Raw genomic sequence first — 21833 nt, forward strand, 5'->3', positions numbered from 1 at the left:
ATTTATGGTCCCACCAAGAGTGTTAACTGAGAGGACATTCCATAAAGAACACCAGGAGCTCTTAGGAGCCAGGAAGCAAATGTGCAGTGTGATGTTTTATCCCTACCCCGCTGCAAACACCCCAAGGACAGCAGGCTTTACTGTTATACTTGAGGCTGCTGTCACCTTCACCGTCAGTGTCCAACATCCTGCCCTAATTCAATAAATCACAGATGAGTTTTAAAAAAAAAAATCCTCTTTTCATCCCGATCAACCTCTGCAGGCACCACAAATAAAAGAAAACAAAATATAAACAAAGACAAAATTATAGGATAGATAGATGGGACAATGGGAGAGGGAAAACTGGGGGAGTAGAGTTTTCCCAGAAATGGGGGATTGCTGGGATCAAAGAGATGAGCTTGCATTCCGTAGAACTGGAAGACACAGCTATGGTCTGGGGAACGACCCTAACAATCGACAAAAGGCAGAGGTGGCATCCTACCTTCATTTCTGTTGTGACAAATATCCTGACAGAAAAGCAGCTCAGGGAAGAAAGGGTTTATTTCAGCTTACAGTGTCTGTCTACAAGCCATTGTTTTAGGGAAGTCAAGGCAGGAACTCAAGCTGGTCACATCACATCCACAGACAACAGTAGGGAAAAACAGATTCACCCACGTTGCCAGCTGCTTCTAGCTTTCTCCGTCCCACTGCCTAGGGAATGCTGCTGCCCAAAGGGGGCTGGGACTTCCTAGCTCAATTAAAAACCGAGACAATCCGCAGACAGGCCCACAGGTCAACATAAGGAAGCTAATCTAGGAAGTTCTCACTGAGGCTCTCTTCTCGGGTGATTCTAGGTTGTAACAAGCTGACATTTAAAATGAACAGGTAGGGAGACCGCTGCTGCTGAACCAGTGCCTTTAGATTAGCACGAAGGGGACAGAGATGCCAGGATTCATTTGTTACATCACCTGGGCTCATCTGCCAAAGCTTCCTGTTTTAGCTTTGGAGGTGGCTTCTGATACCTCACCAGGATGGCCCATTCTTTCGACATCTTGCATCTCATTTGCAAGGGCACGTGGGTGGGCCTGTTTGGCTATTCTGTCATTTCAGACTAATAAGGAGTCAAAGAGGTCAGCCCTCAGCCAGTGTGTGACACCAAGAGAATGTAGGCTTCTGATGGTCTGTGGAAAAGTTACCCTTGCCTCGCAGCTTAGGAAATGTGAAACGGGCAGTCCCATGCATGGGTATTTCATCTGCGACTCCTGTTGTGAAAAGATGAACCTCCAAGAGACTGGGAAGAGATAGCTCAGTCAATAAAATGCTTGCCTGGCAAGCTTGAAGATTTAAGTTTGATCCCCAGGACTCGAGGAATAAACGTGGGTGTGGTAGCATTCACTTAATAAACCCAGCACTGGGAAGGTAGAGACAAAAGGACATCTGGGGATAACAGACCGGTCGTTCTAGCCTACTTCGTGAGCTCCAGGCCAATGAGAGACCCTGTCTCAAAAGAGGTAGATGGCATCCCTGAGGTTGATAGCTGAGGTTGTCCTTTTGCCTCCATATGCACACACACACACACTCACACTCACACTCGCACTCACATACTAGACTTCAATACAAGCTGGCTTCTGTGAACAGGGGCTTCGCTGGCTCATGCCAGCAATCTGGAGGGCACTGGGAACAAACGAAAGAAACTTAGTCTAAGCACTTATTCAGACTCCGTTTAATCACAGGGAGAAGCTAAATTCGAGGTCCCAGGCCCTAGAGCAGCTGGGGACTTCCCAACGACAGAACAGCTTCTGTTGTAAACAGTTGTCTGCATCCAGACATCTCAGGGACAACTTGTAAGGAGACAGTTGTCTGCGTCCAGCCCTCTCAAGGACAACTTCTCCATCTCGCTGGCAGGGTCACACAAGTCCATGCTCCCAGGACTAGGAACAAACTCCTATCCCACGTCCCTAAATGTTTTCTTAACGTCTGTTAACCGGTAAAGGATATAGAAATTGCTGTTATCTAAACCAAAGTGCATAAGTTGTTAAAAAAAAAAAATAACAAATGACCTGTTATGCCCTAATTAACCACAGGCAGCTGACTTGCTCTTTTGTCCCTCTTATCACTCTAAGCTCTGGACCAAATGTCTTGGAGGATGAATTAAGGACCTTGGGCTCCAGACCTAATGTCTAAGAGAAAGAACTGAGAACCTTGAAGCCAGGTGCCCTGGATAAGGCCCAGTTTCCAATGGGTATTACCTTGTTTAACTCATCATGTCAAAAGACAATTGGATAATACTGCAGCTCACCCCAGCTTCCCTCTTGCTTCGTGTTCCCATTCATTAAAAGCGCTGTACAATCTCCCTTTGGGGCCACGGTTCAGATCCCGAACTGGCCACCTCCCTGAGTGCTGAAAAAATAAAACTTTCATTTTTAAGCGTCCACCCTAAACCCAACAGGTCCCGGTGCTGTTTTGGGTAAGCCTGGTTCAAATTCAAAATCAACGTCTGATTTCTCTTTTGCAGGACGGATCCCATTCTCAGTCCCTCTAGCAACCCATTCTCTCACGTTCACATCCAGTTTTCTGGTAGAGCTGAGATAGAGTTACATGGCCAGGCAGATGCAACTTCATTGGCTCAGGTCCTAGGCCAACCAATCCACAATGGAAGAACCTTGGCCAGCTTGGGGATGTGCTTAACCATCAGGGACTGGAGGAAGCAGGGTGAGGACAGGAGGGGATCCACTAATCTATCAAGAGTGGGAGAGGAGCTGTTCCCCAAAGACATTTGAAGATGGATCCTTTACTGCTAAGATAACGCGCGTACACTATTGGGGAATCTTCCTTCCTGTGTTTAATTCATGTATCACACGTTCCCTCTTTGCTGTGCAGCCTTGTCTCCTTACCTAACAAGTTCCTGAGGGGGCCTGAGGAGCAGCCATCTTACTGCACAGTCATTTGTCTTCCTCCCTGTTCTTCGGTTGCCTGTGGGACTGCATCAGTCACTGGCAACAGGCGGCATCCGGGATTAGTTATCGTTTCATGTATTTGTTCCCTGGTAGGATCCTGGAGAGCAGAGGTCATGTCTCATTCATCTCGTGTCCCCCTTAGCACTTTGCCTGCTGTTCGGGGGGCCTAGCCAGATAGTCCATAAATCTGCTGACAGATTGAACGACTGATTTATATGCTGCTAGAGTCAGAGGTAGATGGAATCTTGATTCGAGTACAAAACTACAGAGAAAAAGACCTGTGTTCACCACATCATTTCTGAGAGATTGCAGATCTTCTCTGGACTAAATAATGTTGCCGAGGTCAAGATAAATACCTTCTGTGCAGTCCAGACTCACTACTGGTGTCATTTCTATTTCTAAGGGATTGAGTGAAGGCCCAAGGAATGTTAGCTGCCCAACCCCCCCGAGGAGATCATATCTTCTGACTCAGGCTCTGTAAAAGGGGACAGGTGCAGAGGTGGGGGAAAGCAATCCCCACAGGATGAGGGAGCAGGTGTCAGTCTTCAGAGGCTGCGCCCCAGGCAAAGAGCCAGAGCCCTAGGGACCTGCCACTGACTCTCTGCTAGGTTTTAATAGTTTTTGTTTGCAGCCCTCGGTTAGTTTTGAGAATCCCTGTCTACTTTCTGGAACCCCTGTATAATTCCCCCCCCCCCAATAACCCAGCACACACAACATGGAGAGTGTAGAGGACAAGGGATCAAAGTTATATTACTCGGTATGCTCAAATACCCTCCATGAAAGGCTTGCCTTGGTTCAGAAAACTCGGTGACTAATTTTGCAAATACCGTGCAATCCATTCGAACCAGGCGATTTGTTTCTTCGTGACTCATGCCCACACACAGCTTTCAAAGAGGGAGGCCCAGTGACTCGCCCAGTCTTTCAGAGGCTTCTAGCCTGTCACCAGTCACCAAGTGTCACATTAATGAGGGGGAAGGGTAAGAAAGAATTGTTGGTAACAGAAGAGTACAACAGAAGGTGGTAATTGGAGTAGAGAAGGAAGGACCCAGACCCGGGGCCAGTAAGAGGTCAAAAAGAGGGCACGGGAAAGGAGTGTAGCCAGCACAGTGCACACCAGTGTCTCACCCTCCACGCGAGCAGCCGGAGGGCGAGGAGGCGGGGCTTAGCTCGAGGCCCCGCCCTAGGCCGCGCCCTTCCTCGGATGACCCCGCCCCACTGAGAGGCGCCTTTCCGCCGAGGCCCCGCCTCCGAGCTCAGAGGCTCCTCCCTGCACTCCGATCCCGGAAGCGAGCTCTGCTCCGCCTCTTCCGAGCCGGGTCGCGACCTTGAGGCCCGGAGTCGGGTTTCCGAGCGTGCGGGTTCCTTCGCCGGCACTGCTGCCCCCTTTCTCGCCATGGCAGCGGCCCGGAACCTGCGTACCGCGCTCATATTCGGAGGCTTCATCTCCATGGTCGGCGCCGCCTTCTACCCCATCTACTTCCGGCCCCTTATGCGGCCGGAGGAATACCGTGAGTGACCTCTGACCCCGCGCAGTGGCTGCTCCCAGCGCTACCCCCGAAGCCCTTAAGCTCCTACCCTATCTGTTCAAGGAGTGCTGAGGAAGGATGTGGACTTTGGGGTGAGGTTACCCGGGTTCCAGGCTCACCCAGTGCAGCCCGGTGACCTCGGGCAAGGGGCCCAACCTCTGACCTTCAGTGTTGAGGCTCTACATGTCTATTGCAGGGTCAGCAACAGAACTGTGGAGCATCTTTGGGGTCACAGAAGTGATGTGTATGAAAGCAGCCTACACACAGCAGGTCAACACTAACACTAGTTCACACACAGTTAATATATACTGAATATTTAATGTTTTGGGTTAGGTGTATACCGAATCGTTGAATTTGCACAGTCTTCCCTTGGGATAGGCGCTACCCATTTTACAGATGGAGTCACACAGCTAGTAAGTGGTGAGGGCAATGGTCCAACCCAGGCTTCTGTCTGCAGAGCCCCCCTCCATCCACCCAGGCTGAGATGGTGCTGTAGTGTGGAGCCTTGATCATCCTGAGTTGAAAGGTGTTTTTCATGGCACATCATAGCTAATCCCTAAGATGTCTTGGAGCGGAAATATTTCAAAGCTAAACTGTTAACCTGGGTTCTGAGTTTTTCCTCAAACCGTTTTTTTCCGATTCTGCTGGTTTCCTTCATTTTTAAGCTGGCTGCTCACATGACAATGGTGAGTGTCCGGGGAGTCATTTTCCTCCTTAATCATTCAGGTCCTATCATTCTAAAAGCCACACTCTCCTTCCTGGAGACCTATACCTCAGCAAGGATTAGCACTTTGATACATCTGAAACCATCTGTCAGCGAGGAGAGATGAGGCATTAGAGGATCATTTTGTTCTCCAGGAAACCTGAATCATCTTGAAGATGGAAGAGGGCCAGCCCAGCCCCCGGGGAATATTAACTGAGGCTGAAGCTTGGCGTTTCCAAGCTTCATGTAAAGGCTCTCAGACCATCTCCAGTGCCATAACCCTTGGTTTCTGGAGGCGAAGCGTTTTAAAGCACACCCATGAATCCCCTGGCAGCTTCTTTTCATCAGCTCAGACGGAGAAGGTCTCTGTGCTTCCTGCCTTCAAGCCTTCCCGCATGCGCTGTGTGTGGAAGGAACGTGGGCTTGTGTAAGGTCCTGCAGAACTTGTCTCCTTCCTGGATGGATCCCTGCCCCAGGCTAGTTTATTACAGCTTCTAGAGTTGGACTTGAGACTGAAGGTCTGCTGGAGGTTCCCTTTAGGAAAAGCCCAGTTCTGAAGGAGACAGGGGTGTGGTTCTTAGCCTCTGTGCTATCTGGAGATGTTTTGCGTGTCACAGCTAAGGAAGAGAAGGGGAGGTGAGTAAGCCATTGTACTAGATAGGATCCAGGGTAAATTTTCCACCATGCACAGAAACCTCACAATGTGAGGGCTACCCTGCTCTTAATCAGCCAGTCAAGAAGAGTCATGTCTTCCTGCATGCCTTCAGGAATACTCCCCAATCTTTGGCTCACCAAGTTGCTTTAGGCAGGCAAGTCAGGCTCTAAGACTGTCTACACCTGCTTGCCTTTTAGCTTATTTTAATTAATTCGACCAACTTCAACCAAAAGTTATAACTAAAATTTCAAAACAGTAAATAATACTGAACAGCTCATTTTTATCAGAAATTTTTCTTTTTTTCCACCCTTGCAAGCGCTTCAACTCTGCTAAGCCATTTAGTGCTCATAATAACCCTTTGAGGTAGCTGTTAGCTGAATAACATGTAGGCAGGGTATTTCCTCTGACCCTTGCCTGCTCCACCCAGCTGTGGTGATGGTGTTTACTGAAGTGAATTTGTAGGCTTAGGGTGAATTAAGTGAGGTGTTACTTGTAGACGTCCCTAGTATAGTCTCATATTAGGAATTGTACCAAAAAACACTTTTAAAAGGAGGTCTTGGTGAGGCGTGAGATATAAGCAGGTGTGTGCCTAAGGCCGGCTGACCTGGCAGGCAGCACGCCCAGCTGGCTCAGTGTGTGCTCAGGAGCTGGGAGCCTGCTGTGCGGGTGAGCAGCTCAGCCCCTTCCATTTTCAGTATTTATAGTATTTAACTGCTTTCCTTTCTTACGCTCAGAGCCCGTGTTTTAGCTGTCACTTATGCCTGGTGCAGTTTAGATGTGGGACAGCCCCGGGCTGGCCCCGGCCTCTTCCCCTGCCACCTCATTCTGTCCTGGCCGTGTACATTTTGGGTAGTGTTTTAGCCCATGCGTCCCCTGCACCTGTAGTCACTAGCATCACTGTTTTTCTTTGTTCGCCTACTCTTCGTCTTTCCCATACACCCCACATGCTTCTCTTGTGTGCATTATTATTTTCTTTTTTAAAAAAGATTAAAAGGAATGTGTGTTGTTGAGGGGTGCACATATGGCAGCTCATGTGTGGTGAGATCGGAGGACAACTCTCTGGAGTCATTTCTTACTCCCCTACTTTGGCATGGTCTGAGGGGGTTGGATTTAGGTCACTGGGCTTGCATGGTAAGTGCTTTACTGGCTGAGCTGTCTCGCTGGCCCCGGTTGGGGTCTTTCTGAGATATACCTGGCACTACTTCTTTGGTGAGAATTCGTAATGGGAATCTGTTTTGGTTTGTTAGGAAATGCGGAGCCCTCTGGGTCATTGGCACTGGTCCTGCCGTTTGTCCTTCGAGGGCAGTCATCTGGCTAGCTTAATTAAAACCCTGCAGTTACCCACTGCTATCCTCAAAGTCCAGCCAGTGGAGGTTATTGAAGTATTCGAACAAGGTGACTAGATCCACTGCTCGCCAGCTTCGGTCCCACTGTGGGGAAGAGGGACCTGAAGGTAAAGAAAGAGACCGAAAGATTGGTATTGAAAAGCACTATTGTTTTTTTGGCATCAGGAGATGGTAACCAGCCCGTACTGGAACACTTTAGGGACTGGCAGACTGATACACAATGACTTGTGGCTGATGAGCCTTGCCTCCGTGTTCTGTTGCTGTACAGAGACACCATGGCCATGGCAACTCTTTTAAAAGAAAGCATTTAATTAGAGCTTGATGACAATTTCAGAGATCCAGTCCATTTTCCTCATGGCAGAGAACATGGCAGTACACAGGCAGATGTGGTCGGTGTTGGAGAAGTAGCTAAGAGTTCTACATCTGGATCTGTAGGCAGCAGGAAGAGAAAGCCACCGAGCCTGGCTTGGGCTTTTGAAACCTCAGTGCCCTCCCCTAATGACACACTTCCTGGAGGTGTGTGCTATACCTATTCCCAACTAGGCTGCATCTCCTAATTCTTTCAAATAGTGCCACCCCTGGTGACCAGGCACTTAAATATATGAGCCTATGGGGGGGGAGGGGGTTATTCTAACTCAAACCAGCACAAGCCCCCAGGGTGAAGAAGAATGGCTCCTGTCTCCAACTCCAGCAACTTAGGTAGGCCTAGTGATGGTGGCAACCAATTGGAAGGCAGGAGTTTGAGGGATGAGGATGAATAGGTACCATTTTGGATAGCTTGAGGATGCTGCATGATAGAAGGAAGGAACCACAGGATGTCAGGGAGGGTCCAACCGCTTTCAGTTAGGGAGCCGTCCTACCTCATTTATAGGGAGAATACAATTCAGATGGAATGCTTATGAGAAGGACTTTGTATTGATGTAAATAGTGATTCAGTAGCCCAGAGGGAGGTGGTCCTCATCTGTCCCGAGGTGGACAGTCCATGTGTGGCTGTCCCTCCATCTGAGCTGTTAGTTTGCTTCGGTCTCTCAGCTGCTTCTTAACTCCCCCTCCTTACCTCTGGCTGCACCGTGTACCTTTGTTATTCGTTCAGATTCGGTTGTTCCAGAGAGTAGACTACGGTTCTTAGGGCCCAGACCATGTAGAGTCAAAGTGTCAGGTCCTTCAGGCCAGCCTGTGTGGGGGGAGTTAGGGCCGGGCAGAGAGTATAAGGCTGAGCAGGTCTGTCTTAGTCAGGGTTTCTATTCCTGCACAAACATCATGACCAAGAAGCAAGTTGGGGAGGAAAGGGTTTATTCAGCTTACACTTCCACATTGGTGTTCATCACCAAGGAAGTCAGGACTGGAACCCAAGCAGGTCAGGAAGCAGGGGCTGATGCAGAGGCCATGGAGGGATATTCCTTACTGGCTTGCTTCNCCTNGCTTGCTCAGCCTGCTCTCTTATAAAACCCAAGACTACCAGCCCAGAGATGGTCCCACCCCCAAGGGGCCTCTCCCCTTTGATCACTAATTGAGAAAATGCCCCACAGCTGGATCTCATGGGGGCATTTCCCCAACTAAAGCTCCTTTCTGTGTGATAACTCCAGCTGTGTCAAGTTGACACAAAACTAGCCAGTACAAGGTCCCATGATTTCTGCTCCAGTAGGCAGCAGGAATGAGAAGGAAGCCCCCACTGTCCGACTGAGCAAAAGAGAGTCTAGTAATAGCTACGCAGCAGGCCACTGTGACAAGTGTGTCTCAGTGCACTTCCTTCTGACATTCAGCATGCTCTTTAGCTGTCTCTCTGACTTGAGTTACAGTTGTTCAGTGGAGTGAGTACAAGGTCAGTCCATCCATGATAGCTCACATCCTGCTTTAACTCTTGGGGAGGTAGCAGTTAGCCTTGGGGCCTGGTGGTCTGAAACCAGCAGTTTGGGTACAGTTCTGTTGTACTTCTGGAGGGAGCCCAGGAGTTGCTTTTCCCCTTTCTTCCTGTTGCTGGTGGGGTTCGTCTGAGGACTTAGTGGACCATACCTTGAAGCCTGATATGTCTTTACATCCTACAAGCAGTCCAGTTTGGAGTCTGGCTCTTTAGTAGGAAGTAAGATAGAGTAGGAGCAGGGGCTTTTGTTTGTTTGCTTGCTTTTGTTTTTATCTTGATCTTTCCTAGGTTTAGTCTGATGTAGAGAACTACAAAATCATCAGGTCTGTTGTTGCTGTTGCTGCTGCTATTGTTGTTGTTTTACCAGAAATCCCAGAGCTCATTTATTCCTGACATTTGGCTGCCTTGTCCAGTGTCACTGCATGTTTATTGCTGGGTGGACACTAGACCCTGACTCCCTGACCTTGTCCACTTAATGCCCTGTCAGGGTGCCTGTAAGAGACTGAAGTTGCAGGGCAGCTGGTAACTGGTTCCTTGGGTGAGCTGGAGGAGACCTGATTCTCTCACTTCTTGCCTGTGTTCTTCTGCTGTCCCTTGCTGCCTCCAATTGAAACTGTTGTATATCTATCTGATAGAACACGATTACCAGAAATCACTTGATGTGCAGAATGCCTTTCGTGTAAGGGCATTTCCCCTATTACATGCCAGGTGCTTAGAAGATGCTTTTCACACCATTCACCGAGTAATTGAGCAGAGTACAGAGACAGGCTGAAGTCCTGTTTCCTAACCGGCATCTCACAGCTCTCTGGACTCAGCCAGGTTTGGATGAGTGTGCAGGCATGTTTACAGTGCAAAGACAGTGGCTGAAGTGGCCACTAGTTCCAGCTCAGGTGAGCTGCAGCAGTGGTGTGGCCCACACCGACAGTTCCCTCACTGCCCACTCTGAGATGGTACCTTTGGTCTCAGCCAGCTGTTTCACACTGCTGTTCTGTCCCCTGCCAGCTGCTTCACACCTGCTGTGCCATGTCCAGTGCCCCCATCCCCTGCCAGCTGCTTCACACCTGCTGCTACAGCTGTGTGTTCTCCTCAGTCTGAGTTTCAGTCACCATTCTGTCCCTGTGTCCTCTTGGATTTATGACCATTTGGTATCCTTGGTCACTGTTTCCCACTTGGTGTTTGTGGTTCCCGGCTGCCCCAGCGCACTTTGGGTTCTGAACTCTCCTGTAAATGGACTGCAGAGCCTAGTCAGCAGCAGCAAAATGGGACTGCCAGGGAAGTACTTAAGCCAGGGAAGTACTTAAGCCTGACCAGCTATTTTTAAACAGGGAGATGCTTGAAGCAGCCATCCTGGAATGGTCATGTGTTATAGGACTTTCTTATCTGGCTTTTTTGCAGTTGCACTTTTTTTTTTTTTAAATTATAAGAAAGCTCAAGTGACAGAAAAGATTCAAGGATAGAAGCACACACCCCTGTGCCCCTCATCTGGACTTGCTGGTGGCTAACAGTCACTGCCTTTGCTTTCCTTCCATACTCGCTAGACTGCAGTCATCACCATTATTCTGTGAACCATTTGAAAGTGGGTTGAAAACATTGTGAGCTTTTATTCCTAAGTACTTGAGCTGGTTTTTGCTAAGAGTAAGGACATTCTTTTACCTAATCACAGTGTACTTAAGAATTCAGCAGATTTCCTATTGATACAGCACAGCTGTCTGGTACCGAGGCCGTATCCAAATGGTAACATTTGTCCCAGTTACGCCAGGCTGTGACTTGCCTTCTCTTCCACTGCTGATTGTGAAAGGAGATGGGGAAGTAGATGAGGCCTGGCTTTTCTCTGCAGGCTTGCCTGCTGGAGCTTCATTAGAGTGTCCTCGGAAAAGCACTTGGGAGTCTGCGTTTGTGTGATGGTCAGGGTTAAATACAGAACCAAGTTGCACAACTGATTTATCTCCCACTGCAAACCTTTGCTCAATCTCAGACTTAAAATCAGGGAGATTCTTTTACTACCACACAGAGTCAGCCCACCTGCATGTATAAACAGCTTTAATAACATTCCATGGCCCTTTGACTAGAGAGAACTATCCTCTATTAAAACCGCAAGTCAAATCTCAGCCTTAGCACCAGGGGGCAGAGTTGAGCTTGCCAGGATACTGGAGTGGGGAATTTTCTAACTGGGCCCACAGTTGGGTTTTAGGAGTTTTACATGGAAACTTGCTTACAACTGAAGTCGGTAATTAGCTTATTTGTTCACGAAGCTAAAGCCTCCTCCTGCCTCCGCTGCTTTTGTGAGGTTCGTAGATGTTTGCTGTTCGTCCAGTGACAATGAAATAGAAACCTGTCAGCTTCATCAAGAAGAACGGGCTAAATCCTGAGAGACTGGTTTCTGTTTTCCCATTAGCAGGTTCTGCATTCTCAAATGAAGTGTCTTTGTGTGGTCTTCTGAATTTCCATAAGACTTCCCTGGCCTCAGAGTATTTATTAAAACATTAATGGGTCAGAGAACCGGGTGGATTTAGATAGGAGCTAATACCGGTTATCAGTCGTCAGGAACTAGTTTAGCTTGCCTGTCCAGGCCAAGCCACTGAGGTGGCTGTGTCAGGACCCAGATTATGAAGAGATTATAGCCTACTTAGAACAAATCTCCGGCCTGTCCAGCCTCATTAGCAATTAGCAAGAAGGTGGCAAGACAGGGATTCCTCCCTCACAGGGTTCTCCACGGAGTGATGAGAGGTTGGAGCACAATTAGGCATTCTGTTCCTGCCACCCAGCTAGCAGCTTCCTCCAAGGGATACCTGGCAGCCTGCCAGCATCTTGGGCTCTGCAGTGGTACCTGCTTCTCAGAGAACGGGTTTGGTACATTAGGATGGCCAAGTTTCTTTTGTCTGTGCATCTAGAATGCCTCATAACAATTATTTTTCAAACTTTACCTCTCCCTGCTTTCACAATATTAGCGATATCTTTGGTCTGGAAAAATCTATTTTTGTTCCTGGCAAGACTCATACCAGTGTGATGTTTTACTGGTTGGGCACCAAGCGCAAGTTTGAGACATCCATACTTTGAGACTTCCCTGTCGACAATCGTAGGTCTCAGGTCTGCAGAATGTGATGTCTTCCAGAATGAGAACACCTGTGCTGTTAGGTGTCATTGTCCCCTTGACTTGGAGACGGTCTGTTGGCATTTGCAGGTCCATAACATCTGTGTGCCCTTTACCTGCTAGTTTGAGAGAGGCACTGGGAACCCACTAGGCCACTGGGAATAGGTGGCCACTGTGCCTTGTCTTCTCCCTGCCTGTCTTAGAATTAGACATTCAGATTCCCACAGTCCCCATCACCCGATAAAGTTAGTATTGATAACACTATCAGGTAAGTCATTTAGGATTGACTTTCTGTTCCAGCGCCAGTTTGAAGCTAATTTGGTAACTATGAGAGTTGGTGGAACCCTGTTTCTTGTACTCACAGCAAGCCTGTGAAAGTAGACAGACAGACTGGCCTAATAGCAAATAAGAGCTGAGAGTGGCTATAAAAATCCAGTCGATCTATTAAAACAAAGGTCTGATTACTGCATTTAATCACTGCAGCTTAGGAGTCAACATCCTTGGCGCCAAGTCTTCTACAAAGCCATCATTTGTCAAGACACTTAAGATAATAATTCTTTGTTGTCACAGGCTTCGGGTTTCTTCCAAACCACTTAGAAAGATGTGACAGAGAACTTGAAGCCCACACTCATAAAATGCTTGATTTCTCTTGGCCTCTGCCTGTTGTGCATCTCCAAAGTGCCAGGCTTAGCTGCTGCAACTACAGCGAGCTCACTAATTGGCACAGCACCTGCAATCAATTAGGGAAGCTTCAATTATCCAAACCAAAGCCACCCACCCAAAGATTAATTTTCTGCTCTATTTCCTATCAAAAACATAGCATATTTAGCTTGGAGTCCAGTCCTTGAGTGGAGTGTTTTTAGCCACCATTTTTCTGATAATTGTGCTTGTCCCTTCTTTGCGGCAGCTCTCCTCTTGTAATGTCACACCCACCAGCTCTTCGAAACAGTTCTTTCTGTTGTGTTGTGTCCTTTCCAAAATGCTGAGATCACAGGAAAAAGATGTTGGTTGGGATCTTTTTGTTTTAAGTGTGGCTCTTTTTACATTTAGGATCTAGCTTCTATAACCTAAAACGTCCCTGAATTGAATCACACTCCTAAATATGCTTTGTTATTAGCCTGTATAAATAGAAAAAAATTGCTCACATCTCCTTTCTAAAGAGTAATTATTTGTTCTGTTGTGTTTCTCAGAGAAGGAACAGGCTGTAAATCGAGCTGGTATTGTCCAGGAAGATGTGCAACCACCAGGTAAACTTAAAAATTCCAGACGATCCCTTCTGGGGCTGTGGCATGAGTGCTTTACTGTGGAGTTGGGGTGGTTCTTTCTGGAAACTGATATTGTTCATTATTTTATGATAGTTCCTCTCTTGTCAGGGCTATCTAACACATCATGCTAATATTTCAGTGCCTTTTACAAGCTTGCTGGGCCCCTCGTTTATCCTTAGTAAGTGGACATAAAATGGAATTAAGTATGCAACAGATCATCTGCTTTGCAGACTCCCATACTGAGCACCCCTGTAAATACCTCCCTCGTGGGCAGATTGTGTGTAAGGGTGAGCTCTGAGGTTCAGTTTCCTAGAGAAGTTCTCAAAGCTCCCTTCAGGGATGTGTGGGATATTCCTTTAAAATGATACAAGTTGGCTGAGTACGAGAGATTTTCTAGCTTATTAACCAAACTCCTGCAGTCTGGTGGTCCTAGGCTGGATCATTTCTTCCCAGCAGGGAAAGTTCCTAAGCCTTTAAAAGAATCCCTCATAGCTGCCATGGCTGCCTCGTTCCAGTGGCTGCTCTCACCCATTTCAGTACTGTCTCAGCCACATGGAAAGTGCATGGCTCAATTTCCACATCATCTTGTTTGTTTGGGATCAGGGGGCTGTGTTCAGTCATTTAACAAGGAATCCTGATAGGGTATTTGTGTTTCTTTCCATAGGGTTGAAAGTGTGGTCTGATCCATTTGGCAGGAAATGAGGCTGTCAGCAAGTCTGATGCGGAAAGTGGACATCTTCATCCTGTACATTCCACAGTGGGGACAAGAGATGCCTCACTGTGGCAGCATGGCTGGAGAGGGAACTCTCGTGCTGCTAGCCAGATCCCTGTGATAGAGACTGTGTGCAAACTCAGTGCTTCCCTTAACTCCCTGGAGAACCTGAACAGATGACACCATTAGGAAGTGCCTTGCGGCTCCATTGACTTTGCAAGAGCAGAGCCAGCCTGCAAGGCTGTTTGTGGGAGATCTGCTGCTCATGCAGTCTTTATCACTTCCAAGCTGTGATGTGAACACAAGCAACCTGTGGGCTCAGGGTCCGTGGCTGCTCCGACGCCTTCTGAATAAGCGATTTCAGTGCAAATGGCCTTGCCAAGCTGCCTTGAAGGGCTTTTGGAGGATGTTTCAGTTGATAAAACTGTTTGAAGACAGGATCCTTGGCACTGTTTAAGAATACACACTGTTCAGCTTAACCATCTCATTGAAAGTCACTGTGTGTGGAAGTGAATAGGGAGCGAGTCACACTAGACTATACCACGCACAGTAGACTCCTGCGTGAGGCTGTGGGTATTAAAATGGTTTCTCTTAGTTTGCTGTTGTGTACTGTTTTTTATATTTTGTGTGTGTGTGTGTGTGTGTGTGTGTGTGTGTGTGTGTGTGTGTGTGTGTTTTATTTGGGTGGGTGGTGTTTGTTGGCTTTGGATTTTGTTTTTTGAGACAGGGTCTGTCAGACTAGTCAAGCCTTGAACTCCCAGAGATCTACCTGTCACTGCCCAGTAGAATTTTTTTGTAAATTGAATTCTGAGGTGAAGAAGTAGTGCTATTGTCTAGATTTATTTGAGTAGATATCCATAGTGATAGCTATTTGTAGACAAGGTGAGAGGCACACTTCTTTTTTTTTCTTTCTTTTTTTTTTTTTTTTTTTTGGTTTTCTGAGACAGGGTTTCTCTTTATAGCCCTGGCTGTCCTGGGACTCACTTTGTAGACCAGGCTGGCCTCGAACTCAGAAATCCGCCTGCCTCTGCCTCCCGAGTGCTGGGATTAAAGGTATGCACCACCACGCCCGGCGAGCAGCACACTTCTTGTGACAGCTGTTGTATTAGGTTCTCCAGAGGAACCGAACTGATGAACTGATGAAATGAATATTATGATTTATTAGAATGACTTCCAGGCTGTCATCCACCTAATCCAACCATGCCTGTCTTATCAACGGAAAGTCCAAGAATCCAATAGTTGTTCAGTCCAAAAGGCTGGACTTTAGTATCCACCAGAATCCCGAAAAAGTCGTCTGTAATCCCTGTGAGGGCCACGGCAAGCAGGCAGAGAGCACACACTTCCTTGCATGTCCTTCGTATAGGCTTCCTCCAAAAGGTGTGGCCCAGACGAAAGGTGGAACTTACCACCTCGGAAGATCCCCATTAAAGGTGGGGCTCCCAGTTCAAGTGATTGGGTTAAGAGAAATCCTTCACAGGTGTACCCAAGCACTTGGGTTTTAGTTATTTCCAGATACAGTCAAGCTGACAACCAAGAAGAGCCACCGCAGCTGTTACTGGAGGGCCGGTTGTCCAGCAGGTTCCCCGCCAGGAGTTGCAGCGGAGATGGTATGAGCCAGTTTCCTCTGGACGGTCTTCCTTCCTCCCTCCCTTGCTTCCTTGTCTTTGGGTCCTTCTGTGTCTGTCTGTCTCCTGCCTTCCCCTCCTCCCTCCGACCCTCCTTTTCCTTTGCTCCCTCTCCTGGTACCCTGCCTACTCTTGCCTCGGGGGGGGCTACATGACTTGGTACTGAAGAGCCAGTCTGTTCTCAGCAGAAAGCCTTGTGTTTCTGCGGCCTGTGTTTTCACGAGGTGCTTGGTGGCATAATTTCATAATTGTCAACTTGGCATTTTCTTAACACACTGCTGGCCCAATTATGTAATGACTGGCAAACAGAAATGAGATGGATAGTTCTAAAACCAAAGTCATCATTTTGGGGAGACATTGCTTAATATAAAATGTACTTTCAGTTAACAACCCAGTAGAGGGAGCTGACTAATTAGTTGTGCATTTGCCTACTGTTTTCCTTGGAGGGGGCACCAAGAAGTTATGTAATTTGAAGTCGAGTCGTGCAAATGCTCCATTGAGCCTTCTGACTGAGGCAGGGACATCTGTTTGGGAGGACTTCCTAGCTGAAGGACTTCGGCAGCAGACTCTCCTGAGTCAGATCTTTGTCCTGGGGCCGACTTCCCCTTGTCTTCAGGCTACCTTTTTGCAATGAGGGCTTTCTACCCTCAGTCACCTTGATGCTTGTAACAGGAGCATTCTGTGTCTCAGACAAGCCTGCAGAGAGCTGCCCATGCCTACCCTATGAGTGGTGAGAGGTGCCCTAGTGAAGATAGACAGAGGGCCTCATAATCCAGGAGTCCTAGTGTGCTCCCCTCTTCCAAGCACTTTGCTTATAAGAGGCTGCTTAGGTTCATTTAGGAAGCGGGTCTGCTGTTGACTAGATACATGGGATTCTAATCTGGTGATTTCCTGGGGAGGGTAATCCTTTCCTAAGAGCTTTGAACGGCAACACTTCTACTTCTACTGTCGCCTTTCTGGGACTAGTGACTTCCCCTTTAGGGGAAAATCAGATCATTACATCTTAAACCTTTTGATCTCTGGATAGCTTTACATTTTTTAAAACATACTCTCAAGGCTGTAAGCAGGAGAGCAGTGGAGGGGTTACCCAAGATCCTGCTTTACCCTCTGCATGCTCACGCACCATGACACATGTTTAAAAGCTCCACATTGTGTTCATGCAAATGATACCTATAGAAAAATGCAAGAATTATATTACTTTAAAAGTATCAATTATGATTATATAGATTAATAGAATGTTGTATGAGAAAATTTTTTCGAACAAAGTAATTTCTGAGGCTGGGAAAAAAGGTTAGTGGGTAAGATCACTTTATGTAAGCATGAGGACCTGAGTTCAAGTCCCCAGCAACCACATAAAAAGCTGACACAGCCACAAGCACCTGAAACCCCAGCACTGCGAGGGAAAGAGGAAAACCACTGAGGATTGCTGACTGCCAGTCAGGCTCCAGGTTCAACGAGAGACCCTGTCTCAGACATGCGGTGGGGAGGAGAGAGCAGGGCAGCTGGCCCCCATTATGGCTTCCATCCATACTGACATATACCCACATATCTTCCGTATACATGCACCGTATACCACATATAAGTACTTGCGAATATCTGTCCCAACAGAAGACCTTTGCATTCTCAGATTTCTCTGCCTTGGAGCTCTTTTATTATTATCTCTCCATTCGCACGAGGGCCTGGAAGCAGAAATGTTTTCAGGGTGGTTTTGAGTTCTTGTTCCTCAGTCAAACCTTTTGAGGATGGTGTAGTGGAATCTCATCCGTTACCTGGCCTGGTTAGTTGTCCTGGATGTATTTTGCTGTGTTGGAGGAGGTTGTAACAGGAGGGGAGGAACTGAAAGCATACTCGCTGTTAACTGGGATAAAGAAAGCTCCATCCAGCCATTCAAATGCCCAACAGTACCTCCTGTGGGTACATTTTTAAGACCACAGCCAGAAATAGCAACACCGCTGAGCAGTTGCAAATTTCAGCCTGTGAACACTGAAATGTGTAACAGGACCATTCCCTTTGGCTCAAACACTGTGGCTCTGCTCTTTAAGAACTACCTATGGATATTGGGGAGATGGCTCAGGTAAGGGGACCAGCTGCTCTTGCAGAGGACATAGTTTGATTCCCAATACCATGTGGTCACTCACGACCCTCTAAATCCAATCCAGAGATCTCATGGCCTCTTTTAGCCTCTGAGAGCACCAGTCACGAATGTGGTAAACACCCATGTAGACAAAGCGCTCACACACAGAAATAAAACTTTAAAAGAAGTGCCTGTGAATGTGGGAGATGTCTGTGGTCACTATGGTAACCTCATCCCCTTTGGTCTTAGACTGTATGTTAGATACTTCATTTAAGATGAGGCATGGCATACATGATATGTATTCAACTGAGAACTCATTTGTAGTTAATAGAGATGAAGTAAGATCATACAGATTAATACATTAAAAATACCTTTTAAAAAAACTTTATACTTTCTTATGGTGCTAAAAAACAGTCTTGAGAAGTACCTAGAATTCTGACCTGTGGCAAGTGATGGAGCTGTGGTGTGGACAGAGCTCTGGATGTCAACGGTGGCCTTGTTTTAGATACATCAGTGTTTGGGGATCATTACATTATAGGCTTTACCAGTCTGGTGTACCACTGAATTCTCCCACCTATCAGCTTGATGCCGAGAGCTGGTTACTTGGAAGAATGAGTGAAAAACTGGAGTGGCAGTAAGGACATGGGGTTCCCACCCTTAAATAACAGGCAGATTTTTTTTTTCCATTTGTTTTAGTAGGAGACGTGAAGAAATTTAAGCAGGAAGTTTCCTGAAGACTTCAAAACAAAGCCAGGTTGCTCTCTCTAGAGCAGCCCTAATCATAGTGGTTAGCAGTGTAGATAAGCTTTCCTTCCCTACCCAGAATGAGCGACAGACATGAGAGAGAGGTTAAAAAGCATTTAGATTCACTTGAATGTGATGAAGACAATGGTTGGCATCTTGCGTCATTGGTCTGTTTTATTTCTACTGCATTCAGTCTCATTATGTTTCTCACCAGGAGAACGTGAGTTACCCTGGCTCAATTGTCAGTCAGGGTGCCTGATTGACATACTTGAGGCCCTGCATTCTATTCCTAGAACTACAAAAGTACTACTACATTTGCAATTCCAGCACTCAGAGGTAGAGGCAAGAGGATCAGAAGCTCAAGGTCATAACAGGCTTCAAGGCCTGTTATAGAGCAAGTTTGTGGTAGCCTCTGAGTCATGTGATGTATGTATGGGTGGGGCAGGAAAGATAAAGAGGAAGGGAAAGAGGAAAGAAAAGAAGAGAGAGAGGAAGAAAAAAAAAAGCAAAAGCAAGTGCTGTGGGTTCCAGTCCCAGGAGTCCCAGAAACGCTGTTTGCACAGGTGGGAGGTTCCTCTCCCTGGCCTGCTGTAGTAGGCAGCATCCCCAGAAACTCTTATGAAACCCCTTGTTTGTTGTCTTAGTCCACGCCTGCCAAGAGCAGTGAGGCCAAGGCAGGCCTGGGGTGAGCATGCCCTGGTGAGGCAATGGAGGGAACCCTGGTGCATCCTCCTTTGGCTGGTCCCTGCATCTCTGAATCGGGGATCTGGGTGGCAGGGGTGAAAACTGGGTCACCCCTCCTGACCTCTCTGCTGATAGGTGGCAGCTGGACCCATCTAACTGGTCTTCCACGGGCGCTCTAAGGAGCTGCCACTTGGCATTGTTGATCCAGAGACTTCTCTGTGGGGCTACAGGCGACCACAGTAAGAGCTGAGGACTCACGCTCATTGTCTGAAAATTTTCACATGGAGTTTCTTCTTACTGTTGCTTCTGGGGTTCTCATAAGTTGATAAGCACTTTTTAAAAAATTTGTATGATACTAACAAAAAATCTGGAAGCAGTAGAACCATATAAGTGTGACGGCCCTGTGAGACAGTTATTTTAAAATATGTTTGTATTTTCCTAATGCCTTCCTAATGTTTTAGTATGTATTATTTATAATTATGTGCACATATGCTTCTTCTTGTATATGTTGATGCATGTGTGCCTGTGTTGAACAGCATTAAAGATTTTGAAATATGACCAGTCACCAGTTAATTGCTCACTAGCACATCTACTTATTAAATATTTATTGTGTGCCTAGAAAGCAATAAAGCAATAAAAATAATTACACTTAGAGGCCTTAAAGAAGAGTAGCGCTGGCTAAGCTGGACCGTCACAGATGTTCGCAGCTGTCTTTCCTACCCTCTATCCTGTCTTTCCTGGTCATGTCTAATCCACCCTCTTCCCCTTTCCCCTTCTGTCCCTGCTGTGGATGGAGCTGGCTTTATACCATGCTGCAGGGGGTAGACACGCGGTCCCCACAGGCCGTTCAGAACACCGGATAGTCTTCCAGGACTGGATTCAGGATGAGTATGTGTTACTCTTGCCAGCCTTTTACCTTGTGTAGTCAAATGAATAGTCAGGAGGGTCTCTCGTTCATTGAGTTTGGAGCTTCTGGAAGCCATGTTGGCATGCTGAAGCAACTAAGGTCAGAGTTCACTCAGCCAGGTTCTGAGGCTATGGCTTACCCTTCTGGCCTCACTCAGGTCTGGAACAAATCAGGCTAAAGATGAATAAATAAAATCAGTTTTTAAAATCCCTTTTTGTACCAGTTTAGACTTGATTTTTTTTCACTTTCCCATACCCTCCTTGGGGTTGCACACAGGCCCTGAACATGTTTAGCAAGTGCTCTACTTCTGAGCTATACCCCCTGCACCCCACCTCTAGTCCACTTTCACTGTTGAGACAGGAGCTTGCTAAATTGCCCAGTCTGGATTTAAATTTGCCCTGTAGCCCAGACAGGTCTTCACAGATAGAACACAGAGCCGTATAGAGATGCCAGGTGTCTTTTGCCACTGTAGCAATAGCACAGTGATCTAGACACGTGTCTTCATTTTATATTTTTACTTTAAGCTTTGTCCTGTAATGAATTTCTGTCACCCCCTTTCTAAAAGATACCAGATACCATTTACCCTTCTCTTGATGGCTTGCTGGGTATACTGATTGGGTCTCCTTCCTGGTCCTTCTCTAGAGGGGCCATTGTTGCCAGTGACATCTTTGGCTTTCCTGGTTTGTTTGGTCTCTCTCTGTGTGTGTGTGTGTGTGTGTGTGTGTGTGTGTGTGTGTGTGTGTATCTCAGCCTAAGGAGCAGGCTTTTGCTCGCTCCCTGGTTTGTAGCCTCTGGTTCACAGTGAGACTGGAGAGAGCATTTGGCCCATTAAATGAAATCAAATGGCCTCGTGTGAGCTGAGAGGCTCTGGATGGATAAAACCACATCAGCTTCCTTTATTTCAGCTGCCCCAAGGTTTTCTGCTTTGTATTCGCTTTCTCCATTTCTTCATTTCTCTGGACAGATAGGGGTCCTGGTTTTTCTATTGTTTGAAATCTTTTTACTATAACAAGATGTTCACACTGAAGGATTGTGGGGGCTTAGGGCTAGTGCTGAAATGCTTTATAATTTAGCAAAATCATTCCTTTCTTCTCTCTTTTCTTTCTTTTTTCTTTTTCTTTTCTCTTTTTTGTAAGAAGGGACTGAATCCCACAGTGGTACTCTGAGCCTCTGACCCCCAACCCACCCTTCCTTTCTCAAACCACTCCCTTATTTTTGCAGCCTCTTTCAGCCCACAGTGTCTTGCCAAGGAGTGGGGGTATGTTTGTATTAGAAGGAGCCATTTATTTAAGGCAGATGCAAGGATGATCTAGGCAAACGTGGGTCTCGAGCTTCTCCGCTCCTGCTAAGTCTGCACACCATGGCTTACATCGAGGGCCATTAGCTTCATAAGCACAGACCGGAATATTGGGCAAACAGGCCTGAGGGCACGCAGCATGCAACCTTGCCAGCTTGTTCGAACACCCAGTGGGGTTGAGCTCACATGCAGGCAATGGTGCTTAGGGGAGAGAACAACCAGGCATGTGGTTCAGACATTACTAAGAAAACGGCAGCTCTGATGATTTAGCTTGTGAAATAAGCACAGGCTGACTTCTAAAGCAGCTTTTTCTTCCTTCCTTCCTTCCTTCCTTCCTTCCTTCCTTCCTTCCTTCCTTCCTTCCTTCCTTCCTTCCTTCCTTCCTTCCTTCTCCCTCTCTCCCTCCC

General features: G+C 47.1%; 1 protein-coding gene across 1 annotated transcript; it reads left to right on the plus strand.

Annotated features, from left to right (window-relative positions):
* The first annotated feature begins 4197 nt into the window (after nt 1-4197).
* Smim20 (small integral membrane protein 20) lies at nt 4198-14689 on the plus strand. The gene is made up of 3 exons (XM_021211157.1): nt 4198-4444; nt 13309-13365; nt 14048-14689. The coding sequence occupies exons 1-3, from the start codon at nt 4330-4332 to the stop codon at nt 14083-14085; spliced, it is 210 nt and encodes a 69-aa protein (XP_021066816.1). The 5' UTR covers nt 4198-4329; the 3' UTR covers nt 14086-14689.
* The last annotated feature ends 7144 nt before the right edge of the window (nt 14690-21833 follow it).

Source organism: Mus pahari, chromosome 13, assembly GCF_900095145.1.
Source record: "Mus pahari chromosome 13, PAHARI_EIJ_v1.1, whole genome shotgun sequence".
NCBI lineage: Eukaryota > Metazoa > Chordata > Mammalia > Rodentia > Muridae > Mus > Mus pahari.